The sequence below is a fragment of the Pongo pygmaeus genome, chromosome 23, assembly GCF_028885625.2.
Source record: "Pongo pygmaeus isolate AG05252 chromosome 23, NHGRI_mPonPyg2-v2.0_pri, whole genome shotgun sequence".
Lineage (NCBI taxonomy): Eukaryota > Metazoa > Chordata > Mammalia > Primates > Hominidae > Pongo > Pongo pygmaeus.
Genome location: NC_085931.1, coordinates 42109218 through 42132110, shown reverse-complemented (window position 1 = coordinate 42132110; position 22893 = coordinate 42109218). Strand labels below are relative to the sequence as shown.

At 46.7% G+C, this 22893-nt stretch overlaps 2 protein-coding genes across 5 annotated transcripts in view; both read right to left on the bottom strand.

Moving 5' to 3' along the window:
• Positions 1–5386, bottom strand: part of LIMK2 (LIM domain kinase 2) — a 68486-nt gene extending 63100 nt beyond the window's left edge. The window contains exon 1 of one of the 2 annotated variants that reach the window (XM_054470381.2): positions 5134–5386. In XM_054470381.2, coding sequence (XP_054326356.1) covers positions 5134–5149 — 16 coding nt within the window. In that variant the 5' untranslated portion in view covers positions 5150–5386. The remainder of the gene's footprint in view (positions 1–5133) is intronic. The other variant, XM_054470383.2, reaches the window with a different exon arrangement.
• A 5153-nt stretch (positions 5387–10539) lies between these two features.
• Positions 10540–22893, bottom strand: part of RNF185 (ring finger protein 185) — a 46011-nt gene continuing 33657 nt past the window's right edge. For all 3 annotated transcript variants that reach the window (XM_054470376.2, XM_063663160.1, XM_054470374.2), the window contains 4 exons: positions 21898–22010; positions 20484–20538; positions 15892–16009; positions 10540–13058 (listed from right to left, as the gene is read on the bottom strand). In XM_054470376.2, coding sequence (XP_054326351.1) covers positions 12961–13058; positions 15892–16009; positions 20484–20538; positions 21898–22010 — 384 coding nt within the window. In that variant the 3' untranslated portion in view covers positions 10540–12960. The remainder of the gene's footprint in view (positions 13059–15891; positions 16010–20483; positions 20539–21897; positions 22011–22893) is intronic.

Genomic DNA, 22893 nt, shown 5'->3' with positions numbered 1-22893 from the left:
ACAAAGATCCCACGAGATCAGGACTAGTCTTGAGGAACTATTATTGTTCTCATCTTACGGAAGAGGAAACTGAAATACTCAGCTAATAAATGTTTGAGCTGGGATTAGACCACAGGTCTAGTCTCCAAAGCCTGTCTTTTTTTTTTTTTTTGAGACGGAGTCTCGCTCTGTCACCCAGGCTGGAATGCAGTGGCGCGATCTCAGCTCACTGCAACCTCTGCCTCCTAGGTTCAAGCAATTCTCTGCCTCAGCCTCCCGAGTAGCTGGGATTACAGGCACCTGCCCCCATGCCCGGCTAATTTTTGTATTTTTATTAGAGACGGGGTTTCACCATGTTGGCCAGCCTGGTTTGAACTCCTGACCTCATGATCCACCCACCTCAACCTCCCAAAGTGCTGGGATTACAGGCGTGAGCCACTGCACCTGTCTCAAAGCCTATCTTTAACTACATTTTAGTCTTTCTTTCCTGGACAAATTACAGGCAGAAAGACATGATAAAAAAGAATACCAGAAAGAACGTTCAAGGAACACTTTAATGAAACCAGGCATTGGTTTCATGTTCTAGTTACTATTCAATGTAAATTAATAGGTAAAATAGTCTAATTCTTTCTACTATATAAAAATACATCAAGAATGAGAAAGAAGGTAGACTTGTAAGAGACTGCTACAGTTTTAGGTCCTCTCATTGAAATGAGATGTGTGACGGTGGGCCCCATTAGCCCCGCTCAAGGTTTACACTAACAAGAAGGCAGCCCTGTTCTGGCAATCAGCTCAGCCTCCAGAAGATGCAGAAAATCCACCATGAATGTGGAAAGCCTAATACAGCCCCTTGATCATGATGGATTTTTATTTAGTTTTGAAATCTTGTGGTCATTTTGGACCCTACCCTGCTCCATCACATATCCAGGGCCATCCAAGTCACCCTGGCCTGCCTATGTCAGGAGGCATCTTTTATTGGTTGGTGCCTTCTTCAATGCTACCACTAAGACCTCATCTCAGGGCCCACTGTACCCACCTCCAGATTGGTGGCCCTGTGCCCACATCATGACTCTTCCTTTCTCTAAACCTACGGTGTCTACTGTAGACTAGAAACTTCCAAAATCCTCAGCCTGGCATTAAACCCTCTAGTCTGGTTGCACCCACATTCTCAGCTGTACCTTCCACTTCCTATGAATCTTTCACCTCCCAATCCTTGCCTCTACCACATGTATTTGCTACCCTTTATGAAGACCTGAAACTTGCCTACTTTTGTCTCCTACTCCCAAAGTTTCTTCCCTACTAAGATATCATCTTCCCCACCTTCTTCAAGCCTATTTAAGATTTCTCAAATCTTACCCACTTCAAGAAGTATTCCCTAACCAAAACTGATGGCCACCCTGGATACCCTGCTATTCTTTAAAAATGCCAAACACATTCCCTGACAACTCACTTCTTCTATCCCCTTATCCTACTTCACTTCTCTTCAATGGATTTATCCCTTAATATGATGTTCATACATTTACTTGCTGTCTATCTCTCCCTACCAGAACACACACTACATGACAGAAGGGATTTGGTCTATCTTGTTCCTTGCTGTAACCCCAGGGGCCAAAAGTGTTTGGCACATAGCAGGAACTCAATATATATTTGTGGAATAAATGTATGAAGAGAATTCTCCCTCATCTTTGAAATTCTATAATGTTATCATATGCAAGCCTTATAACAGCTTGTCTTATCAATTTTTTTCTTTTTTTTAAGAGATGGGGATCCTGCTATGTAGCCCAGGCTGGAGTGCGGTGGCTTTTCACAGGCGCAGTCCCACTACTGATCAGCATGGGAGTTTTGTTTTTTGCCTTAATTACCTTAACTAGACAGTAAGTTTCTCAGAGGCACAAACTATATATAACTCATTTCCACAAATACTTATTAAAGGCTTACCATGTGCCAGACCCCGTATGTCTTAAGCAGCCTGGAATACTGGAAAGAACACTGGAGAAGTCCTACCTTGGTTCTGGCTCTACCACTAGTTGAGTGACCCTGGACAACTCCATTTTCTTCCCTGAGCCTCAGTTTCTTCATATGTAAAACAAGGAGACTATACATTATCTCAAAACTCTCTCCTGGCTCTAACATCTGTTAAAATTTATAAGAGGTAAAACTTGGTCCTGCCCAGTGCCACAGACATCACAGTCACTCAGTAAATATTTGATTTCTTTGTTGTTGATTCTCCGGTTACACGAGGAATCTGAGGTGTCTCAGAACATGGTTTGGATGGAATAACAAGTGAAAGTTTAAGTCCCACTTCCTTCTCAGACTCCATAGTCAACTTCATTCTGCTGTTTGTGCTACAGAGAGGAGGAAGCACTAAACTTGAAGTTGGAAAATATGAACTCTGACCACCACCACTTATTTAGCTATGGAACCTTGTCATTTCTGGGCCTTACTCTCCTCCTCTATAAAAAAGCCACACTTGGCTGGGCGCAGTGGCTCACGCCTATAATCCTAGCACTTTGGGAGGCCAAGGCGGGTGGACTGCCTGAGCTCAGCAGTTTGAGACCAGCCTGGGCAACACGGTGAGACCCCGTCTCTAATAAAAATACAAAAAATTAGCCGGGCATGGTAGCACTTGCCTGTAGTCCCAGCTACTCAGGAGGCTGAGGCAGAAGAATCACTTGAACCCGGGAGGTGGAGGGTACAGTGAGTCTGGATCGCGCCACTGTACTCCAGCATGGGCAACAGAGCGAGATTCTGCCTCCCCACCCCCCCACAAAAAAATCAAAAAACCATATTGATCTCCCAGCTCAAAGGCTCAAAGGCACTACATGCCTTCCTACCCTAGGGCCTTTTTATGCTGTTTCCTCTGCCTGGAATGTTCTGTGAGCTTTTTTTGCCAGGCTAACTTTTACTTATCTCCAGGCGTCAGCATAAACTTGCATTTTTAAGAAAAGTATTCCCTTCAAAAAAAAAAAAAGGAGAGGATGGGCATGGTGGTTCATGCCTGTAATCCCAGCACTTTGGGAGGCTGAGACAGGAGGATGGCTTGAAACTAGGAGTTGAAGACCACCGTGGGCAACACAGTGAGACGCTGTCTCTACCAAAACAGAAGAAAAAGTAGAGAAAACCCTCACCCCTGGTGCACTCTTATAGCACTTATCTCAATTGTTTACCTTAACTATTATAGCATTTATTGCAATTGTTACAATTTTTTATTGTCCATCTCTAGGATTATAAGCACCACAAAACCAAGAACTATGTCACCACTGTACTCAGCATTTGGCTAAGTATATGACACAGAAGAATCCAACAAATATTCTTTGAATGAAAGAAAGAATGCATAAACTAATGCATCTAGAGGCTTTATGCCTCTAGACTATTGTACTGTGAAACCTTTCACAATTTTCTAAGAAAGAGGGTTCAAGACAGGCAACGTATATTACACAGCTGTTAGAAAAAGTTACTGGAAATTGGCCGGGCGCGGTGGCTCACGCCTGTAATCCCAGCACTTTGGGAGGCCGAAGCGGGCGGATCACAAGGTCAGGAGTTCAAGACCAGCCTGGCCAATATGGTGAAACCCCATCTCTACTAAATATACCAAAAAAATTAGCCGGGCGTGGTAGCAGGCCCCTGTTGTCCCAGCTACTCGGGAGGCTGAGGTAGGAGAATGGCTTGAACCCGGGAGGCAGAGGTTGCAGTGAGCCGAGATTGTGCCACTGCACCCCAGCCTGGGCGACAGAGCAAGACTCCGTCTCAAAAAAAAAAAAAAAAAAAAAATAGTTACTGGAAATCATGTGAGTGGAAGGACTCTGTAAGCTTAAAAAAAAAACTTTTTTAAGAGACAAGGTTTTGTTTCTAAGAGATGAAGTCTATATTGCCCAAGCTGGTCTTGAACTCCTGGACTCAAGCGATCCTCCTGCCTTGCCCTCCCAAAGTGCTGGGATTACAGGCATGAGCCACCACGCCCAGCCTAAAAAAATTTGTTTTAGGCATTTCCACCCCTAGCTCTCTCCAGAAGTCTGTTATCATCAATGAAGAGAAAATCCCATGCTCCCTTGCTGAGGAAGTGACCCACTGGTAGCCCAGTCCTTGCATTCAAGATGAAGGAAATGACTGTCCACAGACGGAAAGCCAGGAAGCAGGGGGCAGATAGCCAGCCCCCCTCCACCTCAATACCCTTTTGCCGCCTCTCCAAAGCTTCTGGACGCTGACCCTGGTGGACCCAGAGGGTGGGCCACCCACACAGGTGGCTGGGAAACATAGGAGACAGAAGGTTCCTGTTGCTGGGGGAAAAGATGGGGAAGGCAGGAAGCTGCAGGGTGGTGTGTGAGGTGGCGGGGAGGTGACTGCAGGTGCAGCTAACCCAACTCTGAAGCTACCCTTCACCCTTAGACAACTCTTCCAGGAGGTGTTTGGCCGCATCTCTCTAGTCTTTAGTCTAGAGAGGCCAAGGGAGCTTCCACGGGAGAACTCAGAACCCCAGGTGGCCTACTTTCGCCACCTGTAGCAGAGATCTTTGAGCCCCCAAAAGAATGGTCCGATCTCTCCTTACCCTTAGTCCTGTCCTAAACCTCAAGGGGCTCCTTATTTTCTGCAAAGAGCTCCCAGCCCCGGGGGACTCCCAGACACCAAGATGCCCGCGAGAAGCCTTGGGTCCTGGCAGGGAAGTCACATCCTCCATTTCCCTCAGAAAACCCAGAACCCGGGGTAACTCTCCTAATTGTCCTGAACCCTAGAGGATCCTGTATTCCTCAAATTCCACAGAGCTTCCACTATAAGAGAACCCCATGCTTTTCAACTTCCTTAAAAAGAGTTTAATTTGGGGGGTCTGCGGCCGCCAGGTCCCTCCAAAAAGCTGGATTCCTGGCAGAGCCAGAATCTCTTCCTCCCCGGGACCTCAACTCGCGGGAAGCCGCCCAACTCGCCTGCCCCTCGGAGCCCTCTGTCTCCAGGATGCCCTGCCTCCCCATTCCCGGAGTCCCACCCTCCAAATGCCTGGGGAGCGCTGTGCCCACCCCGCCTCCCAGCTTCTCTGAGGAGCTCGGACCCACGAGGACCCAACCAGCCCGAAAGCCCCGAGAGACCGCCAGTTTCCCTCAGGCGCCATGGAGCCCGACTTCGGAGATAACGGCGGGACAGGGCGGAGCAGCCCTTCCTTACCCGCCAGCGCGGACATGGTCCCGGGAGCGCGGAAATGGGGAGGAGGAGGAGGCGGGGGACACAGCAGCTCCCCTCAGCTCCCTACAACTCCCCTCAGCTCCTGCCGCCACCGCCTCAGGCACCGGAGGACCACAGCCCCAGGCGCGAACGGGATGCACCGCCTACGGCGCCCTGGGAGGACCAAACCACACCTGGCACAGGGGACTGCCCGCCGATGCCCCGCCCCGCCGCTCTCGGGCCTCGCTCCCGAGACGCGGCCCCGCCCCTTGACTCTGGCTCTGGCTCTGCAGCGGCCCTGGCGCCCCCTAGTGCGAGAGGCGTCCCCTCGAGGTGCTCCCGCCGGTAAGGTTGATTCTGCGGGGGCCGGAAATCTCAACACGGATGACAGTCCGCACCCATCTAGTCGCCCTCATTTACAGATAGGGAAAGTTAAGGATCAGAGGCTAAGTTCGACTACCTCGAAATGGCTTCGCTCATTAGGAGGAGAGCCGGGATGGGAGTCCAGCCCTGCTGACTGCCAGTTCAGAGCTCTTTCCAGTAGTGTTTGGAATCAGGAATATTACAATGGAGGAGCCAGGTCTATCCCACAAACAGCTTTGAGGATGGACTTTTCTTAGAAGCTTCTAGCTCAGAGAAACCACTTCTCTGCGCCACTATGAGTAAGCTGACAGTAAATAATCTCTAAGTCAAAGATAGTTGGAGGCGACCAACCAGCATTCCAGGAGCAGATCCTCAGCCAGGCCAATTAGGTTTAGCGCAGGACGCTGGAGCTTATGCGCCCCATTGGAAGACGAGCACTCCCCTGCAGGAACATGGGCCTACCCAGGTCTTCCAACCTTTCAAAACATGCCAAAAATACAGATATTTAGGTGAAATTTGCCACTTTTAAAAAATGTTGATAGCATCAAAAAGTTCTTAAAATGCCAGGTAGACCAAATGAAACACACCTGGCCACTAGATTTGCCCTGTGGGCTACCAGTTTACAATCTTCTATGAGGAGGAGAGATTACAGGACTAAGAGTTAGGACAGCTGACTGGGTTATGGCAGCTGCTAGCTGGCTGAGTAGCTTTGAGAACCACTTCCGCTCATTAGGTTTGGAAGGAGATTTGGGGTCCTCTGTGTGATTAAGATATTAATACATCATCAGCCAGGTCAGCTGGTCCCTGATGACCCACCCTCCCATCAGATTCTCTCACGCTGGGTCTTTCACAATTGTCATTTCCTTACATCAGATTTAGATCACAGGAAACGTGTCCAAATGACCAGAAAGAGGATGGGGCCCAGGGAAATGGATTCTGTCCCCCCCACCCCCACCCCTGACCAAAGACAAAGTTCAACCCAGGTGCCTCTGGTCCCAGCAGTTGGGTAAGCAAAGGCAAAGGCAAAGGCGGGTACAATTCTCTTTCTTCCTGCTCTAATTCAAACCGGATGCCGGTCAGATTTTTCTCTTCTGGGTGTGGCAGGTGGCTCACGATGTCCTGAGTGTGCACAAAGTGCTGGGGAGGAGGGCTCTGTCCCATTTCCGTTAATTCCTGGGAACTCTTTTCAGTACTCAGTTTTGTAGTTTCTGAGGAAATCATTATAGTAAACACAAGATTGTGTATTGAATTAAAGTGACAGGAATCCAGGGACTCTCCTGACAAGCTGCCTCATGGCTAGCAAACAGGGGACAGGGACTTTCCCCATCCTTCCTACAGAAAGATGTAACACTGTATTTTCCCAGGCAACAAAGCACTGGCATCCTGGGAACCAAAACCTCCTGGGTGTCTTCCCTCTCCTTCCGTTCCACACCAAGGCACCCAGGTCTATCTCTTCTCCCTCCTCATTCTCTCTCACATTCTACTTCCTTCTACCTCCAGCCTCATGGTCTTCACCAGCAGGGAGTTGGGGAATAGCCAAGTCCCCCAAGTTCCTCCCAGGGAAGCTCAGGCGACTCTGAGAAACGCAAGTTGAAAATGTAATGGGAGGGAATAGCTTTCTGTAGAAATGCTATAGCCAAGAGATATATTTTTAATATGGACCCAAAGAACATTCCAGAAATCACTTGTGAACTCAAGGGAAACTTCTGGAGGGTAGAGAAAGCCTGGGCAGGGAGTAGACCAACTGAGTTTCAATAGCACCCAAGTTACCTGTCCACAGTTTGTTTCACTGGCCATAGCTTGGTCAGTCCCTAGGGCCAGATCCTGCCAGCTGCCTCACAGTCAACTCTCTGAGCCTAGGATCCTGAAACCTGGACCTTGAAAAACAACTCAAGGTTCTGCCCTCTTGAAGGTACTGGTCCACTGGTACCCAACCAGACTTGCCCAGTGTCACTTCCACTTGCTTCAAACTGAGCCAGTCTCTGCCCTCCCTGAATCATCCTACCCAAAACTGACTGGTTAATCTTCCGAAAGTATGTTTCTGGACCTGTCATCTCTCTGTTAAAAACCCTTCAACAGCACCCCACTACCAACAAAATAAAAGCCAAACCAGCCCTCATGAGCTGACTACATCTCACCCTGCGGACTTGTCTCCCTATTCCCTTCACTCCAGGACTGTGCTTTTTCCTGAGCACATCCTGCCTTGCGCCACCTGCCATTCCTACAACAACCAGCTCTCCATGTTCTCTGTAATTTTGTGCCCCACTCTGCCCAGAGTGCAGTCTTGTTTCTCAACTCTAAATGATATAGTGGCATCTATAACATCACAAAGTAGGACTACCAGACATTAAGTGCCTCCAGATAAGACGCACCAAGTATATACTATCACTCATGATGTAGTCTTACAAAACAAAAATAATAAGCTTGGATCTGGTGAAACTTCTAGATCTAACAACCAAATTACAGGAAATACATGGAGAAGAGGAGCTTAATAACATTTCCATGACGCAAATAGCAAAAATGACGCTGTGGGAAATGCAACAGGACAAATAACCTAGTTTCTTTAACAGATAAACTGCAGAGTAGAAAAAATTTCATGGACAGGCCAGGCAAGGTGGCTCACCCCTGTAATCCTAGCACTTTGGGAGGCCAAGGCGGGTGGATCATGAGGTCAGGAGCTTGAGACCATCCTGGCTAACACGGTGAAACCCCGTCTGTACTAAAAATACAAAAAAAAATTAGCCGGGCGTGGTGGCGGGCGCCTGTAGTCTCAGCTACTTGGGAGGCTGAGGCAGGAGAATGGCGTGAACCCAGGAGGCAGAGCTTGCAGTGAGCCAAGATCCTGCCACTGCACTTCAGCCTGGGCGACAGAGTGAGACTCCGTCACACAAATACACACAAAAAACACAAAAAATTAGCCAGGCATGATGGCAGGCGCCTGTAGTCCCAGCTACTCAGGAGGCTGAGGCATGAGAATCGCTTGAAACCGGGAGACGGGGGCTGTAGTGAGCTGGGATCGCATCACTGCACTCCAGTCTGGGCAGCAAGTGAAACTCCGTCTCAAAAAAAAAAAAAAATTCAGAGACAAATAATAGCAATGTATGAAACTGATTTGGATCTCAATTGAAGCTACACAAGTTATGAGACAACTAGGGAAATCTGAACAATGTGATTGGATATGATGATTTTAAGAAAATTTTTAAAGGTATTTTGCTTTTTTTTTTTTTTTTTGAGATGGAGTCTTGCTCTGTCGCCCAGACTGGAGTGTACTGGTGCGATCTCGGCTCACTGCAACCTCTGCCTCCTGGGTTCAAGCGATTCTCCTGCCTCAGTCTCTCGAGTTGCTGAGACTACAGGCGCATACTGCTACGCCTGGCTAATTTTTTGTATTTTAGTAGAGACGGGGTTTCACTATGTTGCCCAGGTTGGTCTCAAACTCCTGAGCTCCGGCAATCCGCCCGCCTCACCCTCCCAAAGTGCTAGGATCACAGGTATGTGCCATCGTGCCCAGCACATTTTGCTTGTTTTTAAAATACTTGAGACGCATATCGAAATACTTAATAAATGACATATGACTGGGGTTTGTTTCCAAATAGTTCAGACAGTGGGAGAGGAACAGTGTGCGGGAGGTATAGATGCAACAAGACTGATCTGAGTTGATAGTTACTGGAGCTGGGTGATGGCTACACGGAGGCTTTATTGTCCTGTTCTACTACTGTTTTTTTTTCCCCATCGAAAACAAAAACCTAAGGCTGGGCATGGTGGCTTACACCTGTAATTCCAACACTTTGGGAGGCTGAGGTGGGAGAACCTATTGAGACCGGGAGTTCCAGGCTGCAGTAAGCTGTGATCACACCACTGCACTCTAGCCAGGGCACCCGAGTAAGACCCTGTTTCTAAAAGGGTCTGTTGCCCTGGCTGGAATGCACTAGCATGATCACAACTCACTGCAGCCTTGACCTCCCAGGCTCAGGTGATCTTCCCACCTCAGCCTCCCTCCCAGGTAGCTGGGACCACAAGCATGCACCACTGTGCCTGGCTAATATTTTTTACTTTTATAGAGATGGAGTCTCCTTGTGTTGCCCAGGCTGGTCTCAAACTCTTGGCCTCAAGTGATCCTCCCACCTCAGCCTCACAAAGTGCTGGGGTTTGTAGGTGTAAGCCACCATGCCTGGCCTAAAATTAAAATCTTTCAAAAAAGAAAAAAAAACCTGGTCTTTTCTCATTGGGCTTATGAGCTCCTGAAGTTCCCTCACCTTTGCATTCCCCACTGTATCTTGGTACTATTCAATTTGATAACTGTTAGATCAAAATCGAAGAGGAAGAAAAAAGGCTCTTTTCAGAGGAATTACCTGTAGCTCTGGCATGTTGGGGAGGCTGAGGCTGGGCCAGATTTGCAACCTCAGCAACATCTTCCATCTCACACTACACCCTGCTACTAAGGAACCTTAGGGAGGGACACACCTTCTGCTCCAGAGAGAGGACTTGGCTGAGAGCCCACCTGCCCTGTTACTAAACAGATGGAGAGACGCTGACAGTGAGTAACCTATGATTGTTCTAAAGGCTCTGATAAGCAACAAGCTAAGCTCCATTGTGGCAGCTTGTCACTTACCAAGCTCAGGAATGCCACGTACTTGTCAGGACTGGGGCTGCCTGTCAGACAGGTTTTATCTTGGGCAAGGCTGTGTATGAAGCCAGGCCTCCAGCCTACATTTATCATCTCTAATTATCAATAGTTGTTTAAAGACTTTCTTTCCTTTTTTGTTTTTTTTTTAAGAGACAGTCTCGCTTTGTCACCCAGGCTGGAGTTCAGTGGCATGATCATAGCTCAATGCAGCCTTGAAACTCAGGACTCAAGCAATCCTTTTGCCTCAGCCTCCAGAGTAACTAGGACTACAGGCATAAGTCATGCCCAGCTTCTTTGAAGACTTTCGTCCTCAGTGTGACATTACGGAGGACGCACAGGAGCCTCCATGAGGGCATACCAGTGTGACTACTCCCCACCCATTCACCCTCCATGACACAGACAAGAAGTCCAAGCTCATAGTAATGTAAAACCATTTGTTTAATTCTAAATCAAATCACTTTCACAACAGTGAAAATTAGTGACTGGTTAAGGTGTGCCACTGTACATATCATCATTTTCTGACTGGGGTCAGGACCTGGTCCTAGTCCACAAGGGTGGCAGGAGGAGGGTGGAGGCTAAGAACACAGAAAACACACAAAAGAAAGGAAAGCTGCCTTGGCAGAAGGATGAGGTGGTGAGCTTGCTGAGGGGTGGTGGGAAGGGGGCTCCCTGTTGGGGCCGAGCCAGCAGTCCCAAGTCAGCTCTCCTGCCTTACTTAGCTCCTGGCAGAGGGTGAGTGGGGACCTACGAGGTTCAAAATCAAATGGCATTTGGCCAGCCTGGCTTTACTAACAGGTTCCCAGAGTGCCTCTGTTGGTTGAGCTCTCCTGGGCTCACTCCATTTCATTGAAGAGTCCAAATGATTCATTTTCCTACCCACAACTTTTCATTATCCTTCTGGAAACCCATTTATGTTGAGTCCATATGACTGAAGTCCTCTCTCCCTCCACTAGTTGGGGCCACTGCACTGAGGGGGGGTCCTACCAATTCTCTCTAGAGCAGAGACACTCCAGAGGCCCTTCCAACTTTGGGGATTTCCAGAAGGTGATAAAAAGAGCACTCTTGAGTGGGTGCCCAGGAATGTTTAAAATCTATCAGGCACACTATAAAGCTGGTGGCTTCTTCCTACCAAGTGGATTTGGCAAATGAACCACCTACTCAATACTTTATATTTTGTCTGTTTAAACACTGACTCTGGTGTTGACAGGTACAAAGAAGAGATGGGGACTATGAAGACGGGAGGGCTTCCCTCATTTTCCTCAAGATCTTTGTTTCCACAAACTATGCAGTCATAATTGAGAAAAAGCACTAGGTGGGGCTTCCTACCATTTGTTGGTTATTGCTGGGGTTAGCCAGGAGCAGTGTGGATGGCAAAGTAAGAGAGAGGCCCAGAGGAAGCCCATCTCCCCCCAGCTTTGGGGTCTCCAGAAAGAGGCTGGATTTCTGGGATGAAGCCTAGAAGGCAGAGCAAGAACTGTTCCACCAGGTGAATGGTCCTACCTGCTTGGTACCATACTCCCTCAATAAGATTCAGAGGAAGAAGCTTGTGAAACTGAAAATCAAATCAAGGTATTGGGAAGAATAATTTCCCTTCGATTCCACAGGAAGGAAGACCACACAATATCATTGTGCTGGGGCTCCCCAGGCCCTGCCACCTGGCTTTACAAATCATCAGGAGTTGCCTGCTTGTGAGTCACATGCTTCTCTGGTTTTAGCACACATAAAAGGAGTTTTCAGGCAACTCTATCAAGCCATACCAAAATCAGGGTCACATGTGGGTTTCCCCTTTCCTTGCCTCTTCATAAAGGACAATTTGGCTTCTGAGGATGGTGGTCTTCTGCATGCAGTTGGGCTGACCTGACAAAGCCCCCAGTTTCCTGTGGCAGGTTCTGGGAGAGGATGGATTCAAGCTTCTGCAGCCTAGGGGACAGGGCTGCTTGTTCAGTTATTCCTGCTTCGGAGCTCCAAATCCCACCAAAGTCCTGACTCCAGGTCTTTCCTAATGCACAGTAGTCAGTCTCAGCTTCAGCAGTATTCTCAGCTGTATGTTCTCTGGCAGAGAGAGGCAGATGCACAGTTTTAGGGAGAAAGCTGATGGGAAATCTGTGAGTGAAACCACATGTCTCACCAGGAATAATTTATGCCAGGAAACCAGGAAGTCATTCAAGTTGTTCTCTGAGGCCAAAGACACTGAGCACAGCCCAGAGCCGATAAAAGATCTTTGAGTCTCTGGTGAATTCATGAAGTGACCCCAGCTTTAGCTGCTGCAATGATGATTTTTATGGGACAGCAATTTCTTACATCTCTACAGAGGAAGAAGAGGGGGAGTGGGAGGGGGAGGAAAGAGAACAGAGCGGCACTGGGATTTGAAAGGGGAACCTCTCTATCTGAGGAGCCCCCACTGGCTTCAGACGCAACTTACCAAGGGGTATTTAAAGAGATGAAAATTTCCAGAAATACCATTTGGTGCATCCTTTTGTTTCTGTAATATTAAACTCAGGTGAAATTATACTCTGACAGTTTCTCTCTTTCTGCCTCTTCCCTCTGCAGAGTCAGGACCTGCAGAACTGGCTGAAACAAGATTTCATGGTGTCACCCATGAGAGAGGACTCAATGCCAAGGCCTGAGGTTATAGGCTGTTTACAGCAGTGGCGATACTCAGGGGTCATCGCCAACTGGTCTCGAGTTCCAAAGCCCTGATGAAGAAACAAGACTCCTTGATGTGTTACTGATCCCACTGATTCCAGGAGTCAAGATTAGCCAGGAAGCCAAACACCAGGAGTTGGGGTGGCACGTCACCAGTCCAGAGCCCTGCCACGGATGTAGGCAGGAGCCCAGCATTAGGCAATCAGGAGCCAGAACATGATCACCAGGGCCACAAATAGGAAGAGGCGTGACAGGAACTGCTCGTCCACATACTGGGGTGTCCCAGGGACAGCTGGAGAGACAGAAGGGAGAAAACAGGCTATTAGAACACTGCAGCTATGCACACTGCCCACTCAGGCCAGAAGTTGACAGCATCAATCTTTATCTCTCTCTTTACAACATCAGAATCCTACACACAAAAAGATTTCTTTTTTTTTTGAAACGTAGTCTCGCTCTGTTGCCCAGGCTGGAGTGCAGTGGCACAATCTCAGCTCATCGCAACCTCCGCTTCCCAGGTTCAAGCGATTCTCCTACCTCAGCCTCCTAAATAGCTGGGATTACAGGCGTGCGCCACCACACCTGGCTAATTTTTGTATTTTTAGTAGAGACGGGGTTTCACCATGTTGGTCAGGCTGGTCTTGAACTCCTGACCTTGTGATCCGCCTGCCTCAGCTTCCAAAAGTGCTGGGATTACAGGCGTGAGCCACCATGCCCGGCCTTTTTTTTTTTTTTCTTTTTGAGATGGAGTTTTGCCCTTGTTGCCCAGGCTGGAGTACAATGGCGCGATCTCAGCTCACTGCAACCTCCGCCTCCTGGGTTCAAGCGATTCTCCTGCCTCAGCCTCCTGAGTAGCTGGGATTACAGGCACGCACCACCACACCCGGCTAACTTTTTTTTTGTATTTTTAGTAGAAACAGGTTTCACCATGTTAGCCAGGCTGGTCTCAAACTCCTGACCTCAGGTGATCCGCCCACCTCAGCCTCCCAAAGCGTTGGCATTACAGGCATGAGCCATCGCGCCCAGCCAAAAAAAATTTCTAAACCCCAAATAATATCAGGCAAAATGAAACTATGTGGAACAATAAGGACAAGACATGGTCCAATTTATCATAAAAGGTTTGGCCTGCACATGCAAATAAACCAGGTCATTAACAGGAAACTCTTGCAGGAAATAATGAAAGCAAGCCTACTGTTTGTTAAGTGTCTTCTATCTGCTAAGTGTTTTGTACGTGTTATTATTTGGTGGATATTATTATTTCCATTTTGAGTAGGAAGCAGCTGAAACATAGGTTTGAGGTGACCTGTTCAAGATTGAAAGGCTCAGAAGTTAGTGGCAGAGCTCTGCAGCCTCTCCACACACTGCCTCTCAAGGGCCCCACAGGGATTGCCTTCCTTTTCCAGAAGAGAAATAGGATCCAGACAGGCAAAATGACTTGTTTTTCACGGTAGAGGCAGAAGAACTGGGGTGAGAACCTAAGTCTCCACTCCTCTCTGCTTTGAGAAAAGCTACCATTTAGAGCTCCCTGTCCTGACTTTGGGGGAAGGAGGATAAAAGAATCTGTATCCAGGATGGGCAAATTGTACCAAGCATGACAAGGGAAAACTGTGACTGTGGCAGGGGGATAAAGTGATCCAGAGTCTAGCCTGGCTGTGGAACTCTGCTTAGCTGGGGAATCCAAGGTTAGCCTTGGACCAGGTTAGAAGGATGCAAGCTATCAGGCAGGTTCTTGCTGGCTTCACAGGGATTTGCCCTTTCTTCAGGGCAGAGTACACCCTATCTTTTGGGGTATCCTTCCTCTGAAAAACAAATGTGAACAGAGGATAAACCTTCAAGGCAGATAAGGTAAGAAAGGGCATCCCCAGGGCCGGGTGCGGTGGCTCACGCCTGTAATCCCAGCACACTGGGAGGCTCAGGCAGGCGGATCACGAGGTCAGGAGATTGAGACCATCCTGGCTAACACAGTGAAACCCCGTCTCTACAAAAAAATACAAAAAATTAGCCAGGCGTGGTGGCGGGCGCCTGTAGTTCCAGCTACTCGGGAGGCTGAGGCAAGAGAATGGCGTGAACCTGGGAGGCAGAACTTGCAGTGAGCCGAGACTGTGCCACTGCACTCCAGCCTGGGGGACAGAGCGAGACTCCATCTCAAAAAAAAAAAAAGCATTCCCAAGATATCTTGGTGCTGAGATTCCTCAGTTGGATGCTCTGATGGATTCACGAAGACAGGCAGGCAGGCAGGCAGGTAGGCAGTCAAGAAAGACTTATAGATTGCCTGCTGTGTACCAAGGACCAGGGTGGGGATGAGAATAACTGGGATGACCCAGTTACCATCTTTAGGGCATGAGCTCTTGGCGTGAACCACACAATGGTCACTTCTGTACCATATGCTGAGTCCAGTGCACATGAAGCTCCAAGTGCAGGCAGAGCTCAACCGATCATGGCATCTCTGCAGGCTCCACAGTAAGGATCTTGGCTTGGGTGTCAGACTGCGATAGAGTTCAGGGCACCCACCTCATTGCCTTGCTCTATACCAAATGCAGATGGCACTTTCAAGCAGTAGGAGGGAGAAATGCAGCAGCAGTTGGTAGACCTAGGCATGGTTCCCACAGGGCTGAGGCTGCTTGTGACCAGCCTCATGTTGTGTCCTGAAGGAAGCTGGACAGAGATGCCAGAGAATGGAGATGCCCTCACTCCTTATGGGTCATCTCGCATTTCCAGGCCCCCAAATGGTCAAAGTGGGGAGTAAATGTGCAGAACTAGGCTTTTCCTCAGCTGAGTATCACTTACAGTTTTCCATTTTATAGACATGGGGTATGTCTTGGTAACATTACTGAGCATTTTCTGATCTGTTAAACGGAGCTAATCACACACCTGTTCCATAGGGTGGTTGTGATGATCCCCTGAGCTTGGAATGGAAAGTGCTGTATATATGCATGCCTAATAGTTGGTAAGTGCTCAACATTGTTACCATGTCTGTAAGTGATCTAAAAACAGCTTAAGATATTTGGAAAGGCTGATTATCCATGTAGTGACAATTATCTGTAACTTATATACTGCTGAATTCCAAGGAGCTTTCAAACAATATTACTAAGATATCTTCCTAATTTCTCAAGGAAATAGGGTCTTACCTGGAGGAGGCCGCCCATCGTTTATATTAAATGCTGTGGCAAATATCCCAAAGGGAAATGCCCCAATTCCAAAAGACATCTGGAAGCCACCATCTCCAAATCCAAATCCTTGAAATCCCTGTGTGGAAGAAAGGCAATTAAGGGCAGGAGAATCAGGCAGGTTTCTCCTGTGCCTGTCAAAACTCAACATACCTCACGTTGTCTTGCATGTGGCACCTACCTCTTCTCCCTACCTTGTGCTACATGTTTCGAAGGTGGGGGACAGCTTTTCCTCCCATATATACCCTGAAGTAGAGGAACTCTGGCAAGCCCTCTGCCCTTTTAGCCTTAGCTTCCAGCTAAGAATCTACGAATGGGCCAAAAAGGACTGGCTCTGACCCAGTGTGAAACACTCTGCTGACATAAGTCAGCACTCACAGGGCTTGAGGATATTTTCCAGAGTCCCACATTAGCTAGTAACATCTTCTACATGCTTTATAGGAGCAATATTGACAGTCACCCCTGTGCCCAAGGGAACATCAAATAAGCTACACATTATCTTTAATAGCAAAAATGTTGAAACTCTAATTAGCCAACAATGGAAGTCATGATCAAAATCTTGATACATGCATTCAAAGAACCATTATCCTGACTTAAGCGGTAACACTGAAAAACTCTTGTGACCAAGTTATCAGACAAAATTGTTTGAACACTGTGGTCACAAGTACATGACAATATGTAGGTATATGGACAAGATACAGATTAAAATTTTTTTTAAGATTGTTACATATAATTTTTACATTTTAAAACACCTTAATGTTTTCTGATTATAAAAGTAATATATGCTTGCTATAAGAAACTCACACATTACAGAAATAATTGACAAAGAGAGTCAGAGATCTTCTATTCACCTTCCTACTTCACAGCCACTCCACTTTACCTCTGAAATAACCACTGTCAGCAGTTTGGTGTATCACTCCCAGTTTTCTTTCCTTGTGCATGTTCTACACTGCATCATCTTTCACATGAAAAGATTCAGTAGGAACAATACTGTGAATAAATAACTCCCTTTTTTAAAGCGTGAGCTCTATGCTAGGCACCATGTTAAGCACTAGGACACATAAATCATGTTTAATTTTTACATTGGCTTCATCTGCATTTCACAGATGACCAAACTGAGGCTTGGAGTGGTGAAATAACTTGACCAAGGAGTACAGTTTAGATCTAAAACTAGGTCAATTTGATCTGAAAACACATGCTTTTCTTTTTCTTTTCTTTTTTTTTTTTTTGAGACAGGGTCTCGCTCTGTCACCCAGCCTGGAGTGCAATGGTGCAATCATGGCTCACTATAGACTCAACCTTCCAGGCTCAAGCAATACTCCCATCTTAGCCTCTTGAGTAGCTGGGACCACAGGTGTACCTCTCCATGCCTCGCTAATTTTTAAATTTTTTGTACAGATAGGGTCTCACTTTGTTGCTCAGGCTGGTCTCAAACTCCTGGACTCAAGTGATCCTCCCACCTCGGCCTCCCAAAGTGCTGGGATTAGAGGCCAGAGCCACTGTGCCCGGCCTTCATGCTCTTAATTACCATGCGCATCTTTCAAATATTTTTTTCTCTTCCCCTGCATCCCTGATGAGAGGTTTAGAACAAATGATTTTAAAAATAATAAAAAGAAGACAGACTATTGGGCCAAATGCTCTTCACAAAGAGCTCAATGGCCTTCATTTATGAGTCTTTTGCAAGTCACAAAAGTAGCTGCTCTCCATCACACACTGAGCAGCCTGGCATCTAGTTCCAAACTTCTTGCCAGATGGCATCACCTATAAAGCCTAACAGCTGACTTAATGAGAGGGCAAACCTAAAGGGAAGGAAAACAAAGAGTTTCCATCTCCTCAATACAAAATGTCTCCTACTCAGTTCATGGTTGAATCTAACTGCTCCTGGGACTGAGGCTGCCTTACCTGGGAAGGTGCAATTGTTTCATCAGGAACCACAGATTCAGTCAGTGCAATCCTGAGGACTAACCATTCTGCTTCCCTTCTAGCAACATCTATATGATCTCACCAGTCCATACATTTGGTGGGATTATGTTCCTGGGCCAGAGTATGCAAAAAAACATTGCTAGTAGCTGCAGGTGCTTATAAATGCTAGAGGTATGCACTTTGGTCATCAAGGCCCTGGCCTCTGGCTTCCGGGGGCCTCTGATTCCTCCATTAGTTGCTAATGCTCTGTAGGAAACCAAAACCTAGGAATGTTAAAGTGATGTCACCTGGTGGTCAAGAGCAGAGACTTCAATACCAGCCAGATCTGGGTTTCAGCACTGTATGTGTGGCCCTGGACAGATCACTTTACCTATCTGGGCCTCAGTTTCCTCCTCCGTTAAATGAGTTGATGTGAGGCTTAAATGAGATCATGCATATAAAGTTCTTAACATATAGTTATTTCCATATAGTAACCATTAAACAAGTGTTCACTGCTAGTATTATTCTTAAGAGTAATCCGGAGAAGACAACCTTAATTTCTTTTTTTTTTTTTTTTGAGACAGAGTCTCACTCTGTCGCCAAGGCTGGAATGCAGTGGTGCGATCTCAGTTCACTGCAGCCTCTGCCTCCCAAGTTCAAGAGATTCTCTTGTCTCAGCCTCCCGAGTAGCTGGGACTACAGGCACATGCCACCACGCCCGACTAATTTTTATGTTTTTAAAAAAGCAGAGACAGTTTCACCATATTGGTCAGGCTGGTCTTGAACTCCTGACCTCAGATGATCCACCCGCTTTGGCCTCCCAAAGTGCTGAGATTACAGGCGTGAGCCACCGCGCCCAGCCAAGAACCTTAATTTCTATCAAGATCCCTGACTCAATAATCCTACTCCTGGAAATCCTAATAAAATGCCATTATTCAAACTCAAAAAAAAAAAAAAAAAAAGTGGCAGTGTGCGGTGGCTCACGCCTGTAATCCCAGCACTTTGGGAGGCCGAGGAGGGCGGATCATCTGAGCTTGGGAGTTTGAGACCAGCCTGACCAACATGGAGAAACCTCATCTCTATTAAAAATACAAAAATTAGCTGGGCGTGGTGGCCCATGCCTGTAATCCCAGCTACTCTGGAGGCTGAGGCAGAAGAATTGTTTGAACCCAGGAGGCAGAGGTTGTGGTGAGCCGAGATTGCACCACTGCACTCCAGCCTGGGCAACAAGAGTGAAACTTCGTCTCAAAAAAAAAGTGTGAAAGATGGTTATTGTAGCATTATTTAAACAGCAAAATGGGTTAACAACTAAAAGGTCCTTCGATGAGGAAAACCCAAATTATAATGAACCAAAACTCAATGGGTTCCCAGTAACAGCATGGAAAAATAAAAAATAATAAAAAACTCACTGGGATAAATGGCAGCCTAAATAATAAAGAGGACACTTCAGAGCATCATGGAAAACCTGCCAAAATTAAATTTTAAAGCAAACAGAATGGTGATGGCTACATAAAAATACATATGCACAGCATACAGATGAAGAGAACATGAGGAAATGAGAATATACTTGTTCTGGGCTCTTGGCAATGGTGGGTAAATATTTTGCTTTTAAAATTTCTTTAACATTTTAACATAATTTTTTTAAGAGTAACATTTGATGTAAATATGCAAAAAATTTAAATGTTTTTGTTCCTAGCCACTAGACCACCAGAGATAAATGTGCAATTTTTTTTAGCCAGTAATCTTACTTCTAAGAATTTATCCTAAGCCAGGCACAGTGGTTCATGCCTGTAATCCTAACACTTTGGGAGGCCGAGGTGGGAGGATTGCTTGAGCCCAGGAGTTAGAGACCAGCCTGGGCAACATAGTGAGACCTTGTTTCTACCAAAAAAAAACAAACAAAAAAAGACAAAAAAACCCCCAAAAAACTAGCTGGGCATGGTGCCGTGCACCTGTGGTCGCAGCTACATGGGAGGCTGAGGTAGACTGAGCCCAGGAAGTCGAGGCTACAGTGAACTGTGATCACGCCACTGCACTCCAGCCTGGGCTACAGAGTGAGACCCTGTCTTATCCTAATAAAATAATAATGAACATGCTCACAAATTTATCTATAAATTCATCAGGATTTTTTTAACTTGGAAAAAGAAAGCCACTAAATGTCTAACAAAGGATTGAATTATGTTAAATCCACACAACTAAATGCTAAACAGCCAGTTAGTAAAATATTGCTAGCAATGTAAAATCTCAAGATAATACTAAAAGACTCCCACTCACACAAAGAAGGCACTAAATATCTGTAGAACAAATGAAATTTTAAGAGAGGGTTACAAAACAGGAGCCACATATTGTAAAAAACAAAAAACCAAAAATTGTAAAAAGTATACACACATCTGTAAAATACACGCATAGATTTGTAAAATTTGTGTGTATATATAATTATAGAAAAATGGAAAAGAAAATAGAACCAAAACGTTTCCAGTGGTTACTTCTGGATTGGTGTGGTTATAAGTGATTTTTCCCCCTCTTTTCCTTTCTGTATTTTACAAGTTTTCCTTTACTTTTATAATCAAGAAGAAAAATTGTAAGGCTAAGAAGGAAACTTCTAAAGCCATCAGCTCATTTGTAGAAGCTTCTCCTAGAATGTTCCTCACCCCTCTATTCTCCGGCTCTGGTCTCTGTCCTTGAGGACGAGGAGGGGTCTTCTCTCTGAAATAGAAATGGTGTAAAATAAGTCTATTACAAATTGCTTTGAGTTGCTCCCTGTGAGGACCTGGAGCTCTTTACCAACAGGGTCAGGGCCATAGCCTCTTTCTTGCCCAGGACATGAACTTATGCCAGATTAATTCTCCAAATACTAACTCTTCATTCTACCTGCAACTGTTCTTCCCACGTGTATAGAGAACCAGGGAGAAAATCAGCTTGTTATGAGATACTCACCAGATTGCACTACAGCCTACTCCTCTTACAGAGATCCTGACTCAGATCGGTTAGGAATCATGGCCAGATGCCTTCCCTGGGCCTGTTACAGATACCAGAAATCCCAAATCCATACTGGAACAGCGGGTGGGTTGTCAGCAGTAAGGGCTGAGGTTCATGGTTTCTCTGACCTTCCCCTATTAACTTCAGCTCTATCTCCCACTATTCTTGGCCAAATACCCGATGCTATTATTTTTGAGTCTCACCCCCTCTAATCACTCAACCCATGAATACTCAATTGAGGGCTTAGTTATACAATAAGCATTATGCAGGATGCTATAATACTAAGACTGATGACAGACCCAACCCTTGAGGTGTTCATGGTTTCAAGGGGGATAGAGCCAGTCACATGACAGTGTGGTGGGAACTGGGTGAGAGCAACTAATGTGAAGAAGACAGACCACTTCAAGGAAGAGGGGACTTTAGGGCTGCTCATAAGAGATGAGTAGAAGTTAGAGGAGCAGGTGGGAATAGAGGGGTAGCTTGAGCAGGACTGGGGAGGGAAGAAGGCAGAAGAGAGAGCAAATACACAGGCTGATAAATGTGAAAGAGCAAGTCCCTTTAAGAGAAGTCTAATATGTCAGGTACACAGCATATGCTAGGGTAGATGGATAAAGGTAAGAGATTCTTCTGGAGAGCTTGGGGATGCCAGACCATGAAGGGCTCCCAATACTTGTGTTTGTTGAATGCTGGACCCATGCACATCTCCATTTCTAGAAATCCCAAACTCCACAAAGTCACCCAGATCCTGTTTCCTCTCCCCCCATGCTTCATACATCACTGATGCAGCAACCCTACTCCCTGGAGCCTCTCCTGCTACATATCCTGCTTCCCAGGCTGCAGAAATGCTCTTTCACAGGGCTCTGCACACTTGTGATTGGGATGTCTGTTCACTGCTGGGTCCCAGCAAGTGGCAACTTAGATCCCCTCTCTTCCCTCCCCTCCTAGCTGACTCTCATCTGGATGAGACTGCTTCGAAACCAAGGGATCATCCAGTACTAAGTAAATGGTGGGGTTAGGGGATGCTGAATGGGAGTGAATTCACGTCCAAGGGGAGAAGTGGGTGGGAGAGGCATCCTAAGTCCTCACCTGGGGTCCTGTTGCCCAGTGCTGCCCCTTCCATAGAGGGGGATGACCTTGTCTCGGCTGATGCCAGCTTTGCAAACAGGACACACCTGTCTGTTAGGTCTGGTCTCCAACCACTGCAAACAGGAGAGAAAAATGCATGGATGGCCCAAGACCCACCAGAGTGATTAGCCAGAGCCACCAGAACAACACAGGCCAGAGGCCTCAAACTGGGAAACACCAGCATGAGCAGGGAACACCTCAAGGAACCCGACTCCTATTCCTTCTCCTACCATTCAACAAATACTTACCAGTGGTAAAATCAAAATTGCCTTTAAATATCATCATAACTGGCCGGATGCGGTGGCTCATGCCTGTAATCCCAGCACTTTGGGAGGCGGAGGTGGGTGGATCACCTGAGGTGAGGAGTTCAAGAGCAGCCTGGCCAACAAGGTGAAACCCCGTCTCTACTAAAAATACAAAAATTAGCCAGACATGGTGGCGCATGCCTGTAGTTCCAGCTACTCTGGAGGCTGAGGCAGAAGAATCGCTTTAACCTGGGAGGCGGAGGTTGCAGTGAGCCAAGAATGCACCACTGCATTCCAGCCTGGGCAACAGAGCAAGACTCTGTCTCAAAAAAAAAAAAAAAAAAAAAATCATCACAATTAAACAGGCTTCTTCATGCTTTGTTTATCTCTAGGGCCTCCTAGCAACACAGGGGGAGGGAAACTGCAAGCCTGGGGCTGTCAAGTCTGACATACCCAGCCTCAATTTAGGCTGCTGGTATAAGTACAGCAAACTTTAAATCCCCATCTTCCCAGTAGGAGCAACTGTATTTTCCTGTCAGTCATATTCTTCTTTCTGTGATTTCTCAATTTTTTTTCCCCAGACAGAGTCTTGCTCTGTCACCCAGGCTGGAGTGTAATGGCACGATCTCAGCTCACTGCAACCTCTGCCTCCTGGGTTCAAGCAGTTCTCCTGTCGCAGCCTTCCAAGTAGCTGGGATTACAGGCACCTGCC